The sequence below is a fragment of the Pelophylax lessonae genome (genome assembly GCF_965119305.1).
Source record: "Pelophylax lessonae genome assembly, chromosome: 3".
NCBI lineage: Eukaryota > Metazoa > Chordata > Amphibia > Anura > Ranidae > Pelophylax > Pelophylax lessonae.
This window is the reverse complement of record NC_138770.1, coordinates 288,632,916-288,654,689: the sequence shown is the minus strand read 5'-3', so window position 1 is coordinate 288,654,689 and position 21,774 is coordinate 288,632,916. Positions and strand designations below refer to the sequence as shown.

Genomic DNA, 21,774 nt, shown 5'->3' with positions numbered 1-21,774 from the left:
AACAGAACCCTATTTTTCTTCAGTTTAAAAAACGGAAAGGAAGCAAAATCGGATGTCATTGGCTGACATCCGCAATGCCCATAGACATACATTATATCTGTATAGCATCCGCAAACGGATGGGATGATATGCGGACATACGGAGCGGATGACACAAGTGTCATCCGCTCCGTGTAAAAAAAAAAAAAACACCGGAGCGGAAAAAAAAAAACTGAACGGCCGTGTGAAAGAGCCCTTAATCAGTATATAATATAGATGTTATATCAATACATACGCCAGTAGCATAGAGTGCAAACAAGCTAGAAATAAATAAAAAATATCCAAGTGCTTTAGTGTCCCAAATATGGCTTAAACAGTGACCGAAGATCTTCCTTTTCTCTATGTCACATTAATGTTTTCTTCCACCTATACACCGTGTGATTCAGGCGTGCTCTTCGGTGCTCCTCACCTATGGGTGTGCTATATGCTCACCTTAATGCCTCAGGTATTGCGCCTTTTATATCTATTAAAGATCTGATCTCTCCTCTTCTCCTTTTCTAGGTATACAGGATGGGGTATAGGATCTGGTCCCTCCTCCTCTCTTTCTCTGTAAAGGGAATGGTGGTGTGCTCCTCCTTATCTGGATCCCGCTGGGGTTCACTTGGTCAGACTTTGGATCTCAAAAATAAGGGGCCAATATAGTGTAGTATTTTCCAATTCACATTTATTAGAAAAAATATATCCACTCACATTTAAAATTGCTGCTATCAGCCGCTATGCCGCGGGACTTTCGTGTCCCGTAACGTCACTTCCGGTGCTATGCCCTACGCATTACGTCACGATAGCTCACGTGACTTCTTCAGGGGATAATTTGCATACGGGGGTGATGTTATTTATAGTCCTAGAGCCGGATGTGCATGAATCGCCATTTTCTTTGTGTATTTCTTATATGGGGCGTATGTCTGAAACCGGATATGCCGGAACCGCCATATTTGAATATCTTATTGGAAATTCCTAATAAATAGGTATGAACAAATCTAATACTCTATATTGTAGAATAGTGTGTCTATAGTGGATGTCTAATTCATATTAATTATTATATAATTAAAATATATGCTATTTAATTATTTTAAAAAAACGGAAGTGAGGTGTACCATGGACTGAACATATCTATATATCATGGAAATAGTCGTTATGGGTATACAATATATCTTGATATTATATTGAGCATATTTTAATTATATTTATTGTCACAGAGCACTTTATTGGCACATTCATAATTGATATTACTTGTATATAGTACCACCATAAGCACCTCCATTATTTTATCCATTATTTGGTATATTGTTTTGTACTGTTTACTTATACACGGTGATTTGTAACTATATATTTAGAAATATTAATCTGTTCATCATCATATTTGGTTTATAATTTGATACAACGCATGGAATATCTACACTATTTATGATCTATTGCACAATACGCTATTTAATAGAATTTTATAATTTTACATTATTTATTACCACTGAGATATATGTACACCTTATAGATATCCCTTGAAGCGCGGTACTTCCCCCCCATTTTTTGTGTCTTCTAACTGTGTGGTTAACAGTAACAAGTACAAGCGGCATTAAGAGTATTCACACCTAGGTCTCTCAGGACAGCGCGAGATTCACACTCACACACATACAATCCCAGTGTTGTATATATTCGTCATACTCCTCCACCTTTCCTTTCCATGATTAGGGGGATTCCAGTGATATTACATCTAGGTGTCCTTAATTCTCACCTCAATGAGGTCAATAATACACCTTTATTATTAGACCCACAATGGATGTGGCTCCTATCATCTCCAGGGGGGGTCTGCGTCCTCCCCAGCCTGATCACGTTTCCTTTCCCTAGGGGGGCTTCCTAGAGGGGCTGTGGGTCTTTCCGGGATCGCTCAGGTATCTTATCCTTCTATTTCTTTTGGCTCATCAAAACAATGGGGCCATCATGATGTAGTACGTAAAGGTATTTATTTTCAAAAATATAGCAGACTTACATTACAAACGGTTGCTGACTGTATGCAGTAAAGCGCCTCAGGACCTTCGTCACATCCCGTCACTTTCGGGTTTCCTACGCGTTGCGTCACGATACCACGTGACTTCCTCAGGAAGTCATGTGGTATCGTGACGCAACGCGTAGGAAACCCGGAAATGTCGTGATGGGACGTGGTAAAGGTCTCGAAGCGCTTTACTGCATACAGTCAGCAACAGTCTGTAATGCAAGTCTGCTATATTTTTGAACATAAATACCTTTAATTACTCTACGTAGAAATTTACTTTCACAACCAAGGTTAAACAACAGCACTAAAACACAGGTGTATATGTATGTTTACAGTATAGAAGCACCTGCACTTTATGTAATATATACTTTATTTTGCACGGACTCACTTTAATAAGCCATTCTAGTACCTTGTGATTTATAATTTTTATCCTGTAATATTTACGTGATATTTAAGCACCAGACGGTTATATATATACATCATTTATGGTTTTGCAATATTTTTGATATTTATATAATTTTTTTTTTTTTGATGGATACATTTCACATGATGAATTAAGTCACACAATACACACATTAGCACACATTAACACATATTCCAGTTATATTTTAAAAAACAACAATTGAATTTTACTTATGCATAGATATCTGCACTAATTTACTGGAATATATTTACCCCTGAATCGCAGTACCCCCCCTCCCCCCTCATATTGTATAACACATCAAGCCCTCCAAATTTATGAATTATCTATAAAAGCATTCACATCAACATCGATGTGAAGTCCAATAGGGGCATATGATTTGATCTTATGAATCCAAGCCATCTCTAGCCTGGAAATCCCCCTCACTAAAGACACCCCCTCGCCAATGAGGCCTATACTTGTCTATTACTAAAAAAATAGTATTCCTTGGATCTTTATTATGCACTACGAGGTAATGTTTCTAAAACCCTTTCTAATGTTGCTAAGATGTTCATTCAACCTGACCTGTAGGGGGCGTTTGGTCCTACTTACATACTGAAATTCGCCAGGATAGCAGAGTCGCTATGATGGCTGAATATACCCCCAGTTTGGCGAACCTCTTCATGGCCCAGTGGGAGGAGGAGGTCATCTATGCCCAACACAAGCCCCAGGTGGTGTTGTGGGCAAGGTACATTGACGACGTCCTCTTCCTTTGGGATGGAGAAAGTTCAGATTTGACTCAGTTTATTAACTTTTTGAATGACAACAACCGAGGTATCCATTTGAATTATGAGGTAGTCAGTAGATGATCAATTTTCTGGACCTCACCATTTCTGTTAGGGGAGATAGTTTCGTCACTACTACCCATTTTTAACCCACTGACAGAACTCGTACATTCCTGTTGACAGTTGTCATTATAACTCTTGGTTACAATCTGTGCCCAAGGGTGAGTATATGAGATTGAAACTCAACTGCACGGAGATGGATGATTTTTTGAGCCAAGCTCAAATTCTCACTCATAGGTTTATAGAGAAAGGATATTATCCTCTGTTCCTCCAGAACACTTTGAGCCAGGTTACCCAATTAAAGAGAGTGGACCTTTTAAAAGAGAGGCCCCCATGTGAAAAGGTTGAATCTATACCGATGGCCCCTTTTGTTACTACCTTTTCAACCCAGTATAGAGGCGTTAAGCGCCTCATTCAACACCACTGGCACATTTTGGGGAAGGACCGAGTGTTAAATAAAGTTATGCCTGCTAAGCCCCGAGTGGTTTTTAGAGGGGTACCTACCTTTCGGGACACTATTGCTCCCAATATACACGATCCTCCTATTCAAACAATGAGTTTTTTTTTCACAATCTCACGGGGTATTATCAACGAAGGAGATGTCAGGTGTGTTCACTAAACGGTTGTTGACAGAGGAGAATAATGAGTTTATTTCTACGAGCACGGCAGGAACATTCACAGTTAAGCCATTTATTTCATATTCTAGCACGGGAGTAGTCTATTTATTGCAATGTCCCTGCGGATTTCAGTATGTAGGTAGGACCAAACGCCCCCTACAGGTCAGGTTGAATGAACATCTTAGCAACATTAGAAAGGGTTTTAAGCAACACTCAGTTTCGAAACATTACCTCTTAGTGCATAATAAAGATCCAAGGAATACTATTTTTTTTTTTTTTTTTTTTTTGGAATAGACAAGTACAGCCCTCATTGGCAAGGGGCGTCTTTAGTGAGGGGGATTTCCAGGCTAGAGAAGGCTTGGATTCATAAGATCAAATCGTATGCCCCTTTTTGGACTTCACATCGATGTTGACGTGAATGCTTTTATAGATAATTCATAAATTTGGAGGGCTTGATGTGTTATGGTTATGATGTTTAACATTTTAACTTGGACTGAATCAGGAAAGTAATAGCTGATAGGACCATTAGGCTTTACTCTTCTGACCTTATCCCTTAACTGTTGAAATGTAGGCCTGAAAATTTTTTTTTCCCCTCCGATAAATTTCTCTCTCTCTAATACGGTTAATTGGATTCAGTAGGGTTTCTATATGGAATTATTTTTACTATATATATATATATATATATATATATATATATATATATATATATATATATATATATATATATATATATATATATATTTATTTTTTTATTCATTAATTAATATTTATACAGATTTTTCATTTCATTTTCATGGTTTTTATTGACCCATCTAGTCTTTCAAAGATATGTAATTAATTGGCCTTTATTATAGGTTTTTAATTCTATTTATTATGGCTAATTTATGTAGCATAATGTCGATTGCCTCGGTGTTAACCATCATTGGAGATTTAAATGGTAGTCTTTGCTTGGGTCTTCTATGCAAAGTACTAAATATTTTTACCACCATTTGTTATGTTATTAATGTCTATGAGTCAATTTGCAGAATTTTAATTATATGTGAAGATTAACATTTTATATTTATAATTACAGCCACTTTTAAAGGACTAAGAGGGAGGGCATCTTTCCCCTATCCAAGATGGCAGTCTGGCTTGTGACGTCTCGTGGATCAGACCGAGGCGTGGTTACTGATTAGCGGTTTGTTATATATGCGGTGAGTCAGCACGCCACCCCCCCAGGACGATGATATCTGACGAAATGCATTGGTTCTGTGGCGTGCTGACATCACCGTGTGTGCAGAGATCCTGGAAGGACGGGCGCTGCGTTTAGCCGGCCTAATTTGTTATAGGCCTATTATGACCAAATTGTCATAAGTGCAATACTTTTTTCTCCTAAAAAATCATCATACGATATCACACTATAGTGCACCTTTTGTTGTGTTTTTTGGAGATTAATACCCAGTAATAAGCTGTTTACCATCTGGAGGATCACGAAGGAGAGGTCCGTCTGATACCATATTATCATATCCCCAGTATTGTTGACCCTTGGGATCCCTTCTTTCTGGTAAGCAGGTTTTTCGTGTGGTGGCAGACACGATTTGTGGTGATGGAAGTTCACTTGTTCACTTTATCAACTCAATTCAATATTGGACTTTTAAAAAAAGTTTCACAAAATAATTTTTTTCACTATGTTTGGACTATCAATGTTTTTTTTTTTTAATTTATATATTGGTTTATCATTGTCTATGTAATTTTTGTCACCTCTGTCAATTTTTTGGATTTCACATTTAACGCAACTTATGTCTTCGCACATACTAGAATGTGCAGGTAGGCGTCCTCGATGTCGATAGAAGCGAGAAGAAATCCCTCAGACGTAGGGATGTCACTACCATCTGAATGAACTCCACGCAGAATTTCTGTACTCGCACCAGCAGTTTAGCGCCTTGAGGTACAGAATTGGACGTACCTTGCCTTCCTTCCTGGGAACTGTAAAGAGGATTGAGTAAAAACTCCTGAAAACGTTCCAGAATCGGAACAATCACCCCTTGAAGGAACAAGTCTAAGACCCGTAAGTGATATGGGGATAAGTGCAGGTTGGAAGGGAAGAACCTTTATGGGGGGATAAGACTGAACTTGCTCTCGTAGCCTGACCGAATACTTTTGTAGACCCAGGTATCCTATACCAGGGAGGGCCATGGATCCAGAAAAAAAGCAAAGACGTCCCCCCATCCCAGATATGGGTGAGGGTGCCCCTTCATAAAGAAGCTGCCTTGTCCGCAGGTCTGGAAGAGCCCGCTCGTGGCTTGCCAGACCAGGTCCTCTTGGAACCTCCGGTGGAGGCGCTGACTATTGATCCCTTGTCTTGAAACCCTGAGGGACTAAAAAAACCTCTTCTGAGGCTGATGAGAATGGCTCACGTCTACAACTAGGCTCCTTGTCCTTGGTAGCCAGCGGAAGAGTACTCCTCTCTCCCTGTGAGACCCTTAACAATGTCATCCAAGGAAGCTGCAAACAGGCAATCCCTTACAAGGGGGAGATCAGATAAGGCCTTCTTAGAAGTCTGGTCCACAGACTAGTATTTCAGCCAGATAATATGTCGAAGGACCACTGCTGATACAGACAGCCTAGAAATTTAAGGAGCCACATCCAAGAGGCATCACAGAAACTGTAGCCCCTGGACCAACTGATCCGCCAGCTCCACAAAGACAGGGGGAAGCTGTTTTCCCCACTCGATCAGAGCTAGCGAGATCAGGGCAATTGTAAATACCGATCTACATCCTAAACCAGCCACAGCGAACATATGACGGGCCAGAGCCCATGCCCTCCTATCAGCTGGGTATTTAACAGCTGGGGACTCCTCAACTGGAATGAAGGTACCGTCCACCTTTAACGCAGGTCAAGGTCACTGCACTTGAAAAAAGAGCGCGTACGCCTGGTAAGGCTCCTGCGCATGCTCTGAAACGCGTTGTGCTGTTATAATCGGTGATGACACCAGTGATTGAACAGTAGAGCGGTACCCAGAAGCCACCGCCCATCTAGCCTGATGGAGCAACGGTGCACTACGCTTCCTCCCTTGCACTATCATCATGGAGTTTACTACCTGGACACGGACTCCCCATTGCGGCATGCCATTGTTCAGATGAGCTCACTCTTATTTATTCTTATGTGAGCAAGTTTTTGTACCTGTTCTATTGTGGATATTTAAACTGATTACACTGGGAGGCGCTCCGCTTTTTCTCTTTTTTTTTTTTTTTTTGCATTACAGAGTTGACTTTTCATTGAACTTGCTAGTGACTATGCATGAACTTTAATCCCCTTGATGATGTTATTTAGGTATGTGTTATGCGCCAACGATTATTTTGTTTGTACCTTTAACGCAGTTAATCCTCATAAGGAGACCGCAAGCAAAAAGTGCTTAGAAACCACTGCGTTTTGGACAACCCCACTGTTTCGTGACAATGTTATCAAAGTAAGCAGAAAAGGGAACACCCTTGCCGCTATGGAGGCCTGTGGGTGCTAAAAGGGACTGGCGCCTCCGACACAGCATCAGCCACAACCTCCATTTTTAAAGTGTCACGCACTGACACAAGCTTTTTCATGCGCAGCTAAAGGAGAAGAGGAATCATCCTCACTATGTGAGCACTCAGGGTGCGTAGACGCAGACCCAGTAGGGTGGCTATATATATTAAGATCACTCGGAAAACATAACAGTCAGGGGAGGCCGCAAACTACAATCCTGCAAAGGGGACGCCGACCAAAGGCCCACGAATGGACCACCTACTGGACTCCGCAAAAAAACAAGGGGGTTGTCCTCCGAGCCCTCCATAGAGGGCATAATAAGAAAAGAGGACCTCCTGCCCTGAAACAGACGCACAGACAGGGTGCCCTGATGGTCCCGCAGCGCTAAAAGGGGCATGTGCCCCACACAATAATGGCAGCAAGGCTGTCAAAAAATGAAGGGCCCCTACAGAGCCACCCCTTCCAAGGGAGGAGCCAAGCTGACTACATGGTCTAGCAGGCCGCAAGCCGCGGCCTTAATTTTTGTGGAGGCCCAGCTGCAAGTGCACGGATCCCAGCCCGGCAGATGCCCAAAGGAAGAGTGGGGGCTTCAGCTAGATGCATTGGGGCCGACCCCTAACGAAGGCGCCCGACTTAGCCGCATAACCTAGTAGGCCGAAAGCCGCTGCCTGGATTTTTGTGGACAACCGCCTGCTTGGACCGGAGCCCCAGCGGAGACGACCACCCAGGAGCAGTGAAAGGGAGGGCAGATGCCTAAATGGGAGGCAGTAGCTTCAGGCATCCTCACAGGGGCCACCTCACAGTTTCCGACTAGTAGGCCACAAAGCCGCGGCCCAAATTTTCAGCCATATCCGGCCATGTGAGGCGCGTACCTGCGGGTGCTAAACTATCTGCTTCCCCAGCCCAACAACCGCTGCAAGGAGCCCAGAGGACTTCCCTGCCCTAGTCTCTAACCCCCAGGGTGGCAGTGAGTAGAGGGGGAATCAGCTACCATACCAGGAACAGGGTGGGCACCACTCTGGACAGACCACTGTTCCATCCTAATGCGGGTGCTGTCGGCCAGGAGAAATGCTGCGACTCAGGCTGAGGCCAGGTCGTAAGCGTCCTCGCGAGAGGTTTAACTCGCAGGACATGCCCTGTCCAATGGGGCTATGTCGCGGCCGACCTAGAGCGGAGCTGCGGTCTGCACACGCTCAGACTGTGGGGAACCTCAGGATCTAATTTATCCAGTCCGTCGCCCAGTCTAGCAAGTGATTGTAGATTCTCACAGGAACAAAATAACAAAGAAAAAAAATTCCATTTATAAAGAAAAAAAAAATGGCCAGGACCAGAGATCCAAGCAAGGAACTAGGTCCTTACTCCTGGGCAGAAAAAAAAATGAATTGCCTATTGCGGAGAGTGGGTGTATACCCCCCGGGACTGCCCATAGGCGTAGTCAAGCCTTTTCCTGCCTGGTTTCTTACACCTGTAGGGGCCAGTATAACCCAATGGTTAAGAAGAATCAGGAGCGGTCAGTCAATGAACGAAAGAGAAATATATTAGTTACACCTTTATTGCAACCTGTCCTATTGAGACCCCAAATTGCAGCTCTCTCACTAAGCAGCCTGCCTAGAGAAGGCTCTTCAAAATCTTACCAATCCCAAACTATGATTAGTTACCTTAAAGAAAACCTGTTTGCATCCCATTAAACTGTTCACATGCCTTCTGCAGACACATGGTGCAACAGGATAGCTAGGCCAAAAGTGTCTTGTTCCCTCCTAGAGAAGATCAACAGCCTGCAAAAAGTGGGCCTTCAACCATCCGAGCACAAGAATGCACATGCAACTAAAAGACCATTGGTACACTATGTGTGTGCACATTGTTGGGCATAAGACAATGTAATCCATCATTAGGATTATCGCCATCGGTCACTTTTAAGCGAGGTTTACATGAAACAAAACTTGTTCAGCTCTTGGCCAAATATCGGGCCATATGTGAGCAGGCTGGTTCTACCGAACAACTTCTGTACAATCAGCCCGTTGGAAAACTTTCACTATAGCCGGCAGCTCTGATCAGTGTATTCTGACTGCGGGGAGTTCTCCCCTTCATCATAACATAGCTCAGCGGGGAGCGATTCCCCAATCCACCTCGAATATGTGGATAGGGGAGATTGGGTCATTTTGGAAAAAAAAAAAAAGACTAATGGATGGGCTGCCCTACATGGAGAAGCTAGTGTACACCAAAAGCCAGACTAAAGACATTGTAGCAGAATGACGGCTTTGTCGAATAAAATGGTCTCTTCTGCTACCACTAAATAAGCAGCAGAGAGACAGACTACTGCATTAAAGGAGAAGTTCACCTTTTGTAACAGGTTACACCCATCTTTTCTCCCTGCTCACGGTCACAATCTAAACAAAATATCATTCATTGACAGTGTTCTGTGAATGTGGAAAATACAAGTACCGACATCCTTTGTGGTTTTAGGCTTGTAGTTCTCAATTAACTACCAGTGTGCTGTTGAACGCTCTAGTAGTTCACAGAGTCTTCCTGTCAAGAGTGTAACTGCCTGCTGGTATCCGAGGTATGGGCAGACAGCTATACAGAGAGAGTTTGCTGAACTTTAATGCTTTATAGGCGCCTAACAAAAAAAATAAATGCATATTTTTTTTATACATTTTTTAATATAAAGTTGAACCTATCCTTTGAGCCTGGGCACTTTGAAGGTTACTTAAAACTAGGGGCTGAAGGACCAAAGCCAATTCACCCATACCCATTAAAAGTGTGGACGGGGGAATCAACTGCTTTATTTTTATATTCCTCACCAGCAGAATACAATAATCAGTGTTGACGGCTATAGTCAACATAGTTAACATAGTGACTGTTTAGGGAAAAAACTGACAGGCAGGTTATACACAAGTCGATTGATCTGAAAGTAGTTCCTGCACTACGTTTGGTGATGATGTAAGCCAAGTTGCACCTGAAGTGGCACTAACATGCGGCTTTAAAATTGTGTGAATTCAAGTGAAGTCGCACAATTTCAAAGCTGCATTCAGTGCAAATAGGGGATAAATCTGAAATGCTAGTGTAGAGAACAATGGAAGCAAGCTTATGGTTCACACCAATTAATCAGATTCCCTTTTAGAGCAGGATATACTGTAGTTATCCACACCTACTAGACACTATACTTTAGTAAGATTGTTCTAAACAATGTATAAACAGAATCATGGGAGATTTCTTTAAATTACTAGTGTTCCCAGCTCTCACACCACACGCCATGACATATAATAGATCACAATTTATTTATTTACCTTCGTTTGCACGGCACACGGAAACTCTGACAATACTGTGAGCCGCAACCATATCATGTAACATTGTATATTGCTGTGAAAACAAAGGTATTAGCATGAACAAGTCAGTATTATCTACCCACATTTTAGCATGAGTAAAGATTATCAAGCCAAACAATCGAACAAGGAATTCATTTAATGTTTTACAAAAGCCAATAATTAAAATTAACCAACTATAGGTCTTCTGAGATTCGTCAGATTACTCCAGTTTTGGAGGAGCTTTTAGGAAATGCTTTCTACGCTTGTAATATCCAAGTGGGTATGCTCTTTTAATAGATGTCTGAAACATGCACACCTCAAAGTTAGAGCTGCACGATTCTGGCCAAAATGAGAATCACGATTTTTTAGCTTGGAATAAAGATCACGATTCTCTGTGTAACAAAAAAAAATTGGGATAACTTTACGGTTACGTTTTTTTTTTTTTATTCATTAAAGTCTATTAATTGCGTTTGAAAGACTGCTGCGCAAATACAGTGTGACAAAAAATATTACAACAATCGCCATTTTATTCTGTAGGGTCTCTGCTAAAAAAATGTATAAAATGTTTGGGGGTTCTAAGTACTTTTCTAGCAAAAAAAAATGATTTTAACTTGCAAGCAACAAGTGTCAGAAAAAGGTCTAGTCTTTAAGAGGTTAAACTTCCTTTCTCCCTGGCAGAGGGAAGGAAAAGATACAATGTAATCATTTTGTTTATAGTTACTGGGAGACTTAATGCTGATAGGCATTTGTTTGCAGGAGGCTTTTTTTTTTTTTTTTTTCCCCACAGCTGTTCTCTCTGCTTCCTCACAAAGAATCGAGCATATGTTCGGTTTAGATCGTCAGGGGGGGTGAATCGAGATCGCGATTTTCATACGATTAATCGTGCAGCCCTACTCAAAGTGTATTTTCACTTTTGCAGCCAAATTGGGATCACAACTACTTTACATTTTCTTACATGTCCCCATTCACATAGCATAACCAAAAGCGGTATTAAACCAAAAATGTATTATATTGCAGCTTACTTATCATTAGATATGGTACTATTGGCATTCGCTTTCCTTTCTTTAGGCTTTTTCTCCTATATTTGCCGGTAACACACCTATTGTATTAAAGTGCTCCCACTCTGGATGAATGAGCACAGGGGGCATCTTTGAACCGCAGTACTGTCAGTTGGGGGAGTGTTAAATATACTAGCAGATTTTAATACAAAAAAGTGAAGCACTGCAGCTAATACTGTACTTTATAATCAGTTCCAGCAACAGTTTTGCTGCTTTTGGGATAAAGGTTTTACATAACTAAAATTGATCACTGTAAGCACCCCCCCCGCCAGTTGGAAATGGTTTGTCTCATCCCTTTAACTGTATACATCTGAAAGAGCCAGATGAAAATAGAAGAAAGCCTATAAATACTAATACTGCTCTCACATCTAAGAAATAGTAAGCTGCAATACAAGAAATGCTAGCTTTTGGGTTTAAAAGTGCTTAAAAAAAAAGGTTTTAAATAGGGATGCACCGAAATGAAAATTTTGGGCCGAAACCAAAAATGCAGGATGCCCTTGGCCGAAAACCGAAACCGAAAATGACTTTTTCCCCCAAAAAAATTTAAAATGGATAGAACAGGTGCATACACCAAAAACAGGCAGGCGTACACCTGTCGCTGCCACCCTGTCACAGTATATGTACTGTGACGGGTTGGCAAGAGGTTAATTTAATTACCAATGGTATTTGTATTATGAAGCATGAGGGGTTAATGTATTGCCACTGCTGGTCACTCATCTATTAGTGACTGACCAGTGGCAGGTAATTAACCCCTTTGTGCTGCATTAGTGCAACCAGTATCAGTGTTAATTAACACTGGTTGCACTGATACTGGTTGCACTAATGCAGCACAAAGGGGTTAATTACCTGCCACTGGTCAGTCACTAATAGATGAGTGACCAGCAGTGACAATACATTAACCCCTCATGCTTCATAATACAAATATCATTGGTAAGCTGCCTCAGCTCCCCCCCCCCCCACTGCCTCAGCTACCCCTCCTCGGGTGTCCTTCATTCAAAAGTCCCGCCTCTGGCCGGGGACACCGCCTCTCAATGACGTCCCTACTACTCTGTGCATTAGTGAATGGACATACCAGGCGGGAGGGCGGGGCGAGCGGCCGCTATAGATATTACTATGTGATCCTTCCCTGTGCATCCCTGTCAGCCTGTCAGTGTCAACTATGTGTGAATGAGAACAGAACTGACCTAACACCGGGCGGGGGGGCGGGGCGAGCGGCCGCTATAGATATTACTATGTGATCCATCCCTGTGCATCCCTGTAAGCCTGTCAACTATGTGTGAATGAGAACAGAACAGAACTGACCTGACACCGGGCGGGGGGAGCGGCCGCTATTAGCTGTAACTATGTGAGCGCTTCACTTCCTTGTCAGCGGAGATACATGCCTGTCAGGGAAGTGAAACGCTCACATAGTTACAGCTAATAGCGGCCGCTCCCCCCGCCCGGTGTCAGGTCAGTTCTGTTCTGTTCTCATTCACACATAGTTGACAGGCTTACAGGGATGCACAGGGATGGATCACATAGTAATATCTATAGCGGCCGCTCGCCCCGCCCTCCCGCCTGGTATGTCCATTCACTAATGCACAGAGTAGTAGGGACGTCATTGAGAGGCGGACGGCCGGCCAGAGGCGGGACTTTTAAAGCCTGCCCTGCGCTGCGCCCTCCTCCTCCTCCACGGCGGCCATTATTTTCGGCAATGTTAACCCATTATCGGCCGAAATGAGATCATTTTCGGCCGATAATTTCGGTGGCCGAAATTTCGGTGCATCCCTAGTTTTAAAAATGGATGTTACATTTTTAGATTCTCAATTTTGGACCCTTCAGCAAGAAAAAAAAAAAAATCATAGCTCTATTTGTTTATGAGGAAGGTGGACAGTTGTGTTTGCCATAATAAACCCTGTCTGCACTGTGCAGGCAGATCAATTTTAACGAGATTTGAAAACTGTCCTAACAAAGAGTTAAGGGTATAGAGCAGGAGTAGGCAACCTTTGAGAGATGAGATCTACCTGGACAACATTGAAGAGATTAAAGATCTCTGGTGTGCAGCACCCCAACCCCCCCCCTTTTTTTTTTTAAGGGACATTAACCGCTTCCCGACCACCCGCCGCCTTTTTATTGTGGCAGGGTGAATTTCCTGCGTAAACCTACGATGGTCGCATGCGGGAAGCTAGGGGGCGAGCGTGCGCCGCCGGCGTCAAGCTCCCGCCCCCACTCGGCAGCGGGGAAGCGATGCCCGGGGCAGGCAGTTCAAATTGGGCTGAGAGAGAAGAATGGTCAGCTGTTGTAAACACAGCTGACCATTCTTCTCCCTGGAATGATCATAGAGCCCATGTGATCCTTCTATATAGGATCACATGCCTCTATGATCATTTCAGAAGCCACGCCCCCCCCACACAGTTAGAATCACTCCCCTAGGCTCACATTTAACCCCTTAATCACCCACAGGGTTAACCCCTTCCCTGCCAATGGCATTATTACAGTAACAGTGCGTAAATGTCAGCTAGGGGTCCGCTCTGTCTGCCGCAATCCCGAAAAAAAAAAATCGCAGATCGCCGTCATTACTAGTAAAGAAAGTAAATAAAAAATATAAATGACAAATCTTTCCCGTAGTTAGTAGACAACTTTTGAACAAAACCAAAATACGCTTATTGCAATTTTTTTTTTACCAAAAATATGTAGCAGAAAACAAATTGGCCTAAAATGTTAAAGAAATTAGATTTTAACATTTTTTTTATTTTTTTGAGAATGTCATATAGCAGAATGTGAAGAAAAAATAAATATATGTACACATATATACACACAGTGGGTACGGAAAGTATTCAGACCCCCTTAAATTTTTCACTCTTTGTTATATTGCAGCCATTTGCTAAAATCATTTAAGTTCATTCTTCTACCTCATGAATGTACACATAGCACCCCATACTGACAGAAACACACAGAATTGTTGACATTGTTGCAGATTTATTAAAAAAGAAAAACTGAAATATCACATGGTCCTAAGTATTCAGACCCTTTGCACAGTATTTAGTAGAAGCCCCCTTTTGATCTAATACAGCCAGGAGTCTTTTTGGGAAAGATGCAACAAGTCTTTCACACCTGGATTTGGGGATCCTCTGCCATTCCTCCTTGCAGATCCTCTCCAGTTCTGTCAGGTTGGATGGTAAACGTTGGTGGACAGCCATTTTTAGGTCTCTCCAGAGATGCTCAATTGGGTTTAAGTCAGGGCTCTGGCTGGGCCATTCAAGAACAGTCACAGAGTTGTTGTGAAGCCACTCCGTTATTTTAGCTGTGTGCTTAGGGTCATTGTCTTGTTGGAAGGTAAACCTTCGGCCCAGTCTGAGGTCCAGAGCACTCTGGAGAAGGTTTTTGTCCAGGATAAACCTGTACTTGGCCGCATTCATCTTTCCCTCGATTGCAACCAGTCGTCCTGTCCCTGCAGCTGAAAAACACCCCCACAGCATGATGCTGCCACCACCATGCTTCACTGTTGGGACTGTATTGGACAGGTGATGAGCAGTGCCTGGTTTTCTCCACACATACCGCTTAGAATTAAGGCCAAAAAGTTCTATTTTGGTCTCATCAGACCAGAGAATCTTATTTCTCACCATCTTGGAGTCCTTCAGGTGTTTTTTAGCAAACTCCATGTGGGCTTTCATGTGTCTTACACTGAGGAGAGGCTTCCGTCGGGCCACTCTGCCATAAAGCCCCGACTGGTGGAGGGCTGCAGTGATGGTTGACTTTCTACAACTTTCTCCCATCTCCTGACTGCATCTCTGGAGCTCAGCCACAGTGATCTTTGGGTTCTTCTTTACCTCTCTCACCAAGGCTCTTCTCCCCCGATAGCTCAGTTTGCCTGGACGGCCAGCTCTAGGAAGGGTTCTGGTCGTCCCAAACGTCTTCCATTTGAGGATTATGGAGGCCACTGTGCTCTTAGGAACCTTAAGTGCAGCAGCAATCTTTTTGTAACCTTGGCCAGATCTGTGCCTTGCCACAATTCTGTCTCTGAGCTCTTCAGGCAGTTCCTTTGACCTCATGATTCTCATTTGCTCTGACATGCATTGTGATCTGGAAGGTCTTATATAGACAGGTGTGTGGCTTTCCTAATCAAGTCCAATCAGTATAATCAAACACAGCTGGACTCAAATGAAGGTGTAGAACCATCTCAAGGATGATCAGAAGAAATGGAAAGCACCTAAGTTAAATATATGAGTGTCACAGCAAAGGGTCTGAATACTTAGGACCATGTGATATTTCAGTTTTTCTTTTTTAATAAATCTGCAACAATGTCAACAATTCTGTGTTTTTCCGTCAATATGGGGAGCTGTGTGTACATTGATGAGGAAGAAGAATGAACTTAAATGATTTTAGCAAATGGCTGCAATATAACAAAGAGTGAAAAATTTAAGGGGGTCTGAATACTTTCCGTACCCACTGTGTATATATATATATATATATATATATATATATATATATATATATATATATATGTATATATACACACATACACATACATACACAGTTGTGTTCAAAATTATTTAACCCCCACTGAAATTGATTGTTTTGGCCAGTTTGACATTGATTTTGATCATTCAGTCATCCTGCTTACAATTAAATCAGAGGCACATGTAGGTCAGACAAATATAACATAACATTTATAATGAAATAACCACAAATGTCTTTTCTGTGCTCACATCATTATCAATTTTATTCAACCCCCAAGTGACATTCAATCTTAGTACTTAGTACAGCATCCTTTTACAGTTATAACAGCTTTTAAACGTGAACCATAGGTTGACGCAAGTGTCTTGCAGTGATCTACGGGTATCTTCGCCCATTCGTCATGGGCAAAAGCCTCCAGTTCAGTCACATTCTTAGGCTTGTGCACTGCAACTGCTTTCTTTAAGTCCCACCAGAGGTTCTCAATCAGATTTAAGTCTGGTGACTGCGATGGCCACTCCAAAATGTTCCAGCCTTTAATCTGCAACCATGCTCTAGTGGACTTGGAGGTATGCTTGGGATCATTGTCCTGTTGAAAGGTCCAACGTCTCCCAAGCCTCAGGTTTGTGACGGACTGCATCACATTGTCATCCAATATCTCCTGGTACCGAAGAGAATTCATGGTACCTTGCACACGCTGAAGCTTCCCTGTACCTGCAGAAGCAAAACAGCCCCAAAGCATGATTGACCCCCCGCCATGCTTCACAGTAGGCAAGGTGTTCTTTTCTTCATAGGCCTCCTCCAAACATAGCGTTGATCCATGGGCCCAAACAGTTCTAATTTTGTTTCATCAGTCCACAGAACACTATCCCAAAACTTCTGTGGTTTGTCCACATGACTTTTGGCATACTGCAGTCAACTCTTCTTATTCTTTGGAGACAGCAAGGGGGTGCGCCTGGGAGTTCTGGCATGGAGGCCTTCATTACGCAGTGTGCGCCGTATTGTCTGATCAGAAACTTCAGTACCCACATCTGAAAAATCTTTTCTCAGTTCCTCAGCAGTCACACGGGGACTTTTCTCCACTCTACGCTTCAGGTAGCGCACAGCAGTCAAAGTCAGCATCTTCTTTCTGCCACGACCAGGTAGCGTTTCAACAGTGCCCTTTGCCTTGAATTTGCGAATGATGCTTCCTATGGTGTCTCTTGGTATGTTTAACATCTTTGCAATCTTCTTATAGCCATTGCCCTTCCTGTGAAGAGTAATCATCTCTTCTCTTGTCTTCCTGGACCATTCTCTTGACTTCATGTTTGTAACCACACCAGTAAATGTCTAGAAGGAGCTGAGTATCACAGTCATTTTAAAGCTGCCTAATTGGTGCTTATTAGGCTTTATTGCCGTTCCCTGACATCCACAGGTGTTTTCAATACCTGATTGAAAACACTTCAATGAACCTCTGTTCTTTAGAGTGGTAGTCTTAGGGGTTGAATAATTGTGTCAATGAAGAATTCACAAAAGAAACATTTACTACTGTATTACAAAACCAATTGATGTCATTTTAGTTGCATATGGTTCTTTAAGAAGTCCTTGTAGGATTTCATTCTGAATACAATTACAAATGTACAATAAATTCCCTAAAACCCTTTACAGCATTGGGGGTTGAATAATTTTGAACACAACTGTGTGTGTATGTATATATATATATATATATATATATATATATTTATTTCAAAATAGTCGCTCTGTTTATAGCGCAAAACATAAAAATTGCACGGGTGATCAAATGCCACCAAAAAAAAGCTCTATTTGTGGGGAAAAAAGGACAAATTTATTTAGGTACAGTGTCGCACGACCATGCAATTGTCCATTAAAGTAATGCATTGCCGAATCGCAAAATAGGGCCTGGTCAGGAAGGGGGCAAATCCTTCCGGTCTTAAAGTGGTTAATTAGCAAGCTCCCAATAAAAAGTAAAGACAGCGTTAAAAAACCTAGAAAAATCTACTAAAACTAATGTTACTGTAAAAATATAAACTTAGCCTACCTTAAAAGTTAGCTACAGTAAGAAACTCGGCATTTACTTTCATTCTCAATTTGGTCAGCGCAGGTAGTTTGTAGGGCGGTGTCCAGAGGTGGGTAGCAGGTAGGGCATCAGGAGGACACAGTTCAAGGGGGGCGGGGGTTTCAGGTGAGCACGGTATTGGGGGTGGGGGGGCGGGTGGCGGGGTCATGCGAGTATGGGGGCCAGATGAGCACAGTACCGGGGGGGGGGGGAGGGGTCAGGCTAGCACGGTACTGGGGGATAAGGAGTGGGGTTCTCAAGAAGGCATGGCACTGGTGGGATAAGAGGATATAGTATTGGGGGGATCTGAGGGGAACGTATTGGGGAGTCAGAAGATAATGTTACTGTGGTGTCAGGAGGACTGGGTATAAGTAGGTCATGATGCTGGGACATCAGGAGGGCTGGGGTGTCAGGTAAGGAGGGCTGGAGTGCCAGGAGGGCACATTCCTTTTTAATGCAGAGTGGTGCAGTGGCGCTGATCCCTGCTGGAAATTCTCTCTCACCTTCCCACATGGTATCCTTGAATCAGGGAGGAGGGATGTTGGCGATGGGCACGCTATATCCATACGAAGCACTCAGGTGTGTTCGGAGAAGAGCCTGAACCTGCCCAAGCTATTCCTGAGGCTTTCCCTGCCCCACAGGAGCATGTATACAAGGGGCAGGGACTGCCTCTGCAGCATGGGATTTGGTGGGCATGAGCATGTCCAGCTCTGGAGCAAGGACCGAGTCGGCAACAGTGGGAAATTTTCGCAGTCTACCTGTCAGCGGTAGACTGGTAGCCCGCGATCGACGAGTTGCCAACTTCAGTATAGAGGCTGGGCTTCTTGCATTGTTCGGTAATGAGCACAGGTAACAGGCTCACTCAACATTGTTCAATTAAACCTCAGTCCGCCATGACACCTCCTCCTAAGAAACATCTAAAAAAAAAGTTAAGAAATATTTTTTAACTAATTTTTAGGCACGCTGTGTGAATAAAACCCAAACATAGTGGGGTTTTCTCTATTCCAGCTTTGAAAACGAACCTGTACAAAGATCATCTCTACTAAGTCGCACCATTTTCAAAATATGACAGTGGGTGCAGAAAGAGGATCTCCTGCCTGCTGTCACAGGGAAGAGGAGGGGAATCAGGGCTGAAGGGGAGGCCGCTGAATGAGTTACCAGGGAACTTATCCTTTAAGGCTAAATTCACTTTAGAGATCAAGACTGCATCCAGCAGTGTTCACCGCAGTAATCTTTGGCTGTGCAGACAGCCGCTAATAGCTGCGGCTGCCAGTGACCTGTCATTATAGTGAACGCTGGCGGCGGCCACGCCTAACCAACGAGAGCTGCAGCAAGAATCTCAGTTTTGTGCTGCTACATTGCTCAACAGCCCTAAAATAAAAAAAACACTGGTTTCCCCATCCTCACATGTGAAGCGGCTAGAGAAATCCAATCCACTGTTATTGTTTTGTGATAGCAGAGACCTTTCCACTGTCAGAACACACTGCTCAGCGCTGAAGCTGATTAGCTGCATGCATGGATTAAATATAGTTACATAGTGAGGTTAAAAAAAGGCAAAAGTCCATCTAGCTCAACCAATAGAAAGAAAGAAAAAAAAAAAAAAAAGACAAAAAACTTACAATCCCATATACACAATCCTATAGGTTGAAGAATACATAAGTCCATCTGGTTAAAAAAAAAAAAAAAAAAACATTATCGAAAACCCAACCATACAATCCTATACCCGCAGTTGATCCAGAGCAAGGCAAAAAAAACCCCAGCAAAGCATGATCCAATTTGCTACAGCAGGGGAACAAAATTCCTTCCTGATCCCCCAAGAGGCAATCAGATATTCCCTGGATCAACTTTTACTATACAAGTTAGTACCCAGTTATATTATGTATACCAAAAAAAAAACAATCCAGGCCTTTTTAAAGCAATTTACTGAGCTGGCCAGAACCACCTCTGGAGGGGAGTCTATTCCACATTTTCACAGCTCTTACTGTGAAGAAACCTTTCCATATTTGGAGACGCAATCTCTTTTCCTCTAGGCTTAAAGAGTGCCCCCTTGTCCTCCGTGATGACTTTAAAGTAAATAACAACACCAATTTCACTACAGGCGGGCCCTGGGTTAAAACATCCGACTTACAAAGGACTCCTACTTACAAACGGAGGGCGACAACAGAAAGTGAGGAGAAATCTACCCCTAGGAAGGGAAATTCACTCCTGTAAGAGTTCTCATGGGAAAAAGGTGTCTCCACTGAAGCTTCATCACCAATCCTTGGATCCACAACAACCCAAAATTTTCTAAATCCAGTAGTCATAGGGACAGAAAGTGAGGTGAAATCTTCTGAACAGGGGCACAGACAGGAAAACAAATCATACAGGGGTGTTAACCCTTCCCTATGCTATCCAAAAAACTAAAAAAAATATTCTTTTGGCTGGAGCTAAACCTAAAAAATTTACCTGTTCCCACTTACAAATTTGACTTAAGAACAAACCTACAGACCCTATCTTGTTTGTAACCCAGAGACCGCCTGTATATGGACTCCTTATGTATTTATACATGTTGATCATATCCCCCTTAATCTCTTCTCAAGAGAGAATAAATTCAGTTTCTCTAATCTTTCCTCATAGCGGAGCTCCTCCATGCCTCATAGCAAGTTTGGTTGCCCTTCTCTGCCCTTCCTCCAGTTCCTCGATATCCTTTTTGAGAACTGGTGCCCAAAACTGAACTGCATATTCCAGATGAGGTCTTACTAATGATTTCTACAGGGGCAAAATTATATACATCTCTCTCTGGAGTCCATACCTCTCAATACAAGAAAAGACTTTACTTGCTTTGGAAACTGCAGCTTGGCATTGCATGCTATTTTTAAGCTTACAATCTACCAGAATACCCAGATCCTTCTCCACTATGGATTCCCCCCAATGTGCTCCCACTAGTATGTATGCTGCATGCACATTCTTAGCCTCCAAGTGCATAACTTTACATTAAATCACATTTGCCACATAGTTGCCCAATGAAACAGTGCATTGAGGTCGGTTTGTAAATCGGAGACATCCTGTAAGATAGTTATTCCACTGCTAAGTAATGAAATGAAAATTTTGCAACATTACTCTTCAGAAGAAGCCTATCAGTGGATTGACTTCTCTCGAGTGGGAATAGCCATAGGTAGAGCGAAATTTTGATTCATCTATAGACCATTTTAGACCCGCTTAGGGAAATTCACCAATCTATATGTGCTGGTCCCCACTGTTAGTGAGAGAATATGAGGGGAAATCCAAAGTGTTTTGATTTATTACACACAAAGCCAAATTACTTTAAACATTACCCAAACATTTTCAGAACGCTGAGGCCCTGTAGAATAAAATAATGGCAGTTGCAAGTGTTTATGTCACACAATATTTGCTCAGTTGTTATCAAACGTATATTTTCAGGACAAAATACACTAAATATTAGTGCACACAAACACAACACCCAATTTTTTTAATAAAACATAAAAGATGGGGTTGTTTTGAGTAAATAAATGCCAAATATGTCAACACAGGCGAGC

At 42.5% G+C, this 21,774-nt stretch overlaps 1 protein-coding gene across 2 annotated transcripts in view; it reads right to left on the bottom strand.

Moving 5' to 3' along the window:
- The window catches only part of ATP13A3 (ATPase 13A3), a 449,747-nt gene that overhangs the window by 249,406 nt on the left and 178,567 nt on the right, over positions 1 to 21,774 (bottom strand). For both annotated transcript variants that reach the window (XM_082249624.1, XM_082249623.1), the window contains exon 9: positions 10,673 to 10,745. In XM_082249624.1, the coding sequence (XP_082105750.1) occupies positions 10,673 to 10,745 (73 nt within the window). The remainder of the gene's footprint in view (positions 1 to 10,672; positions 10,746 to 21,774) is intronic.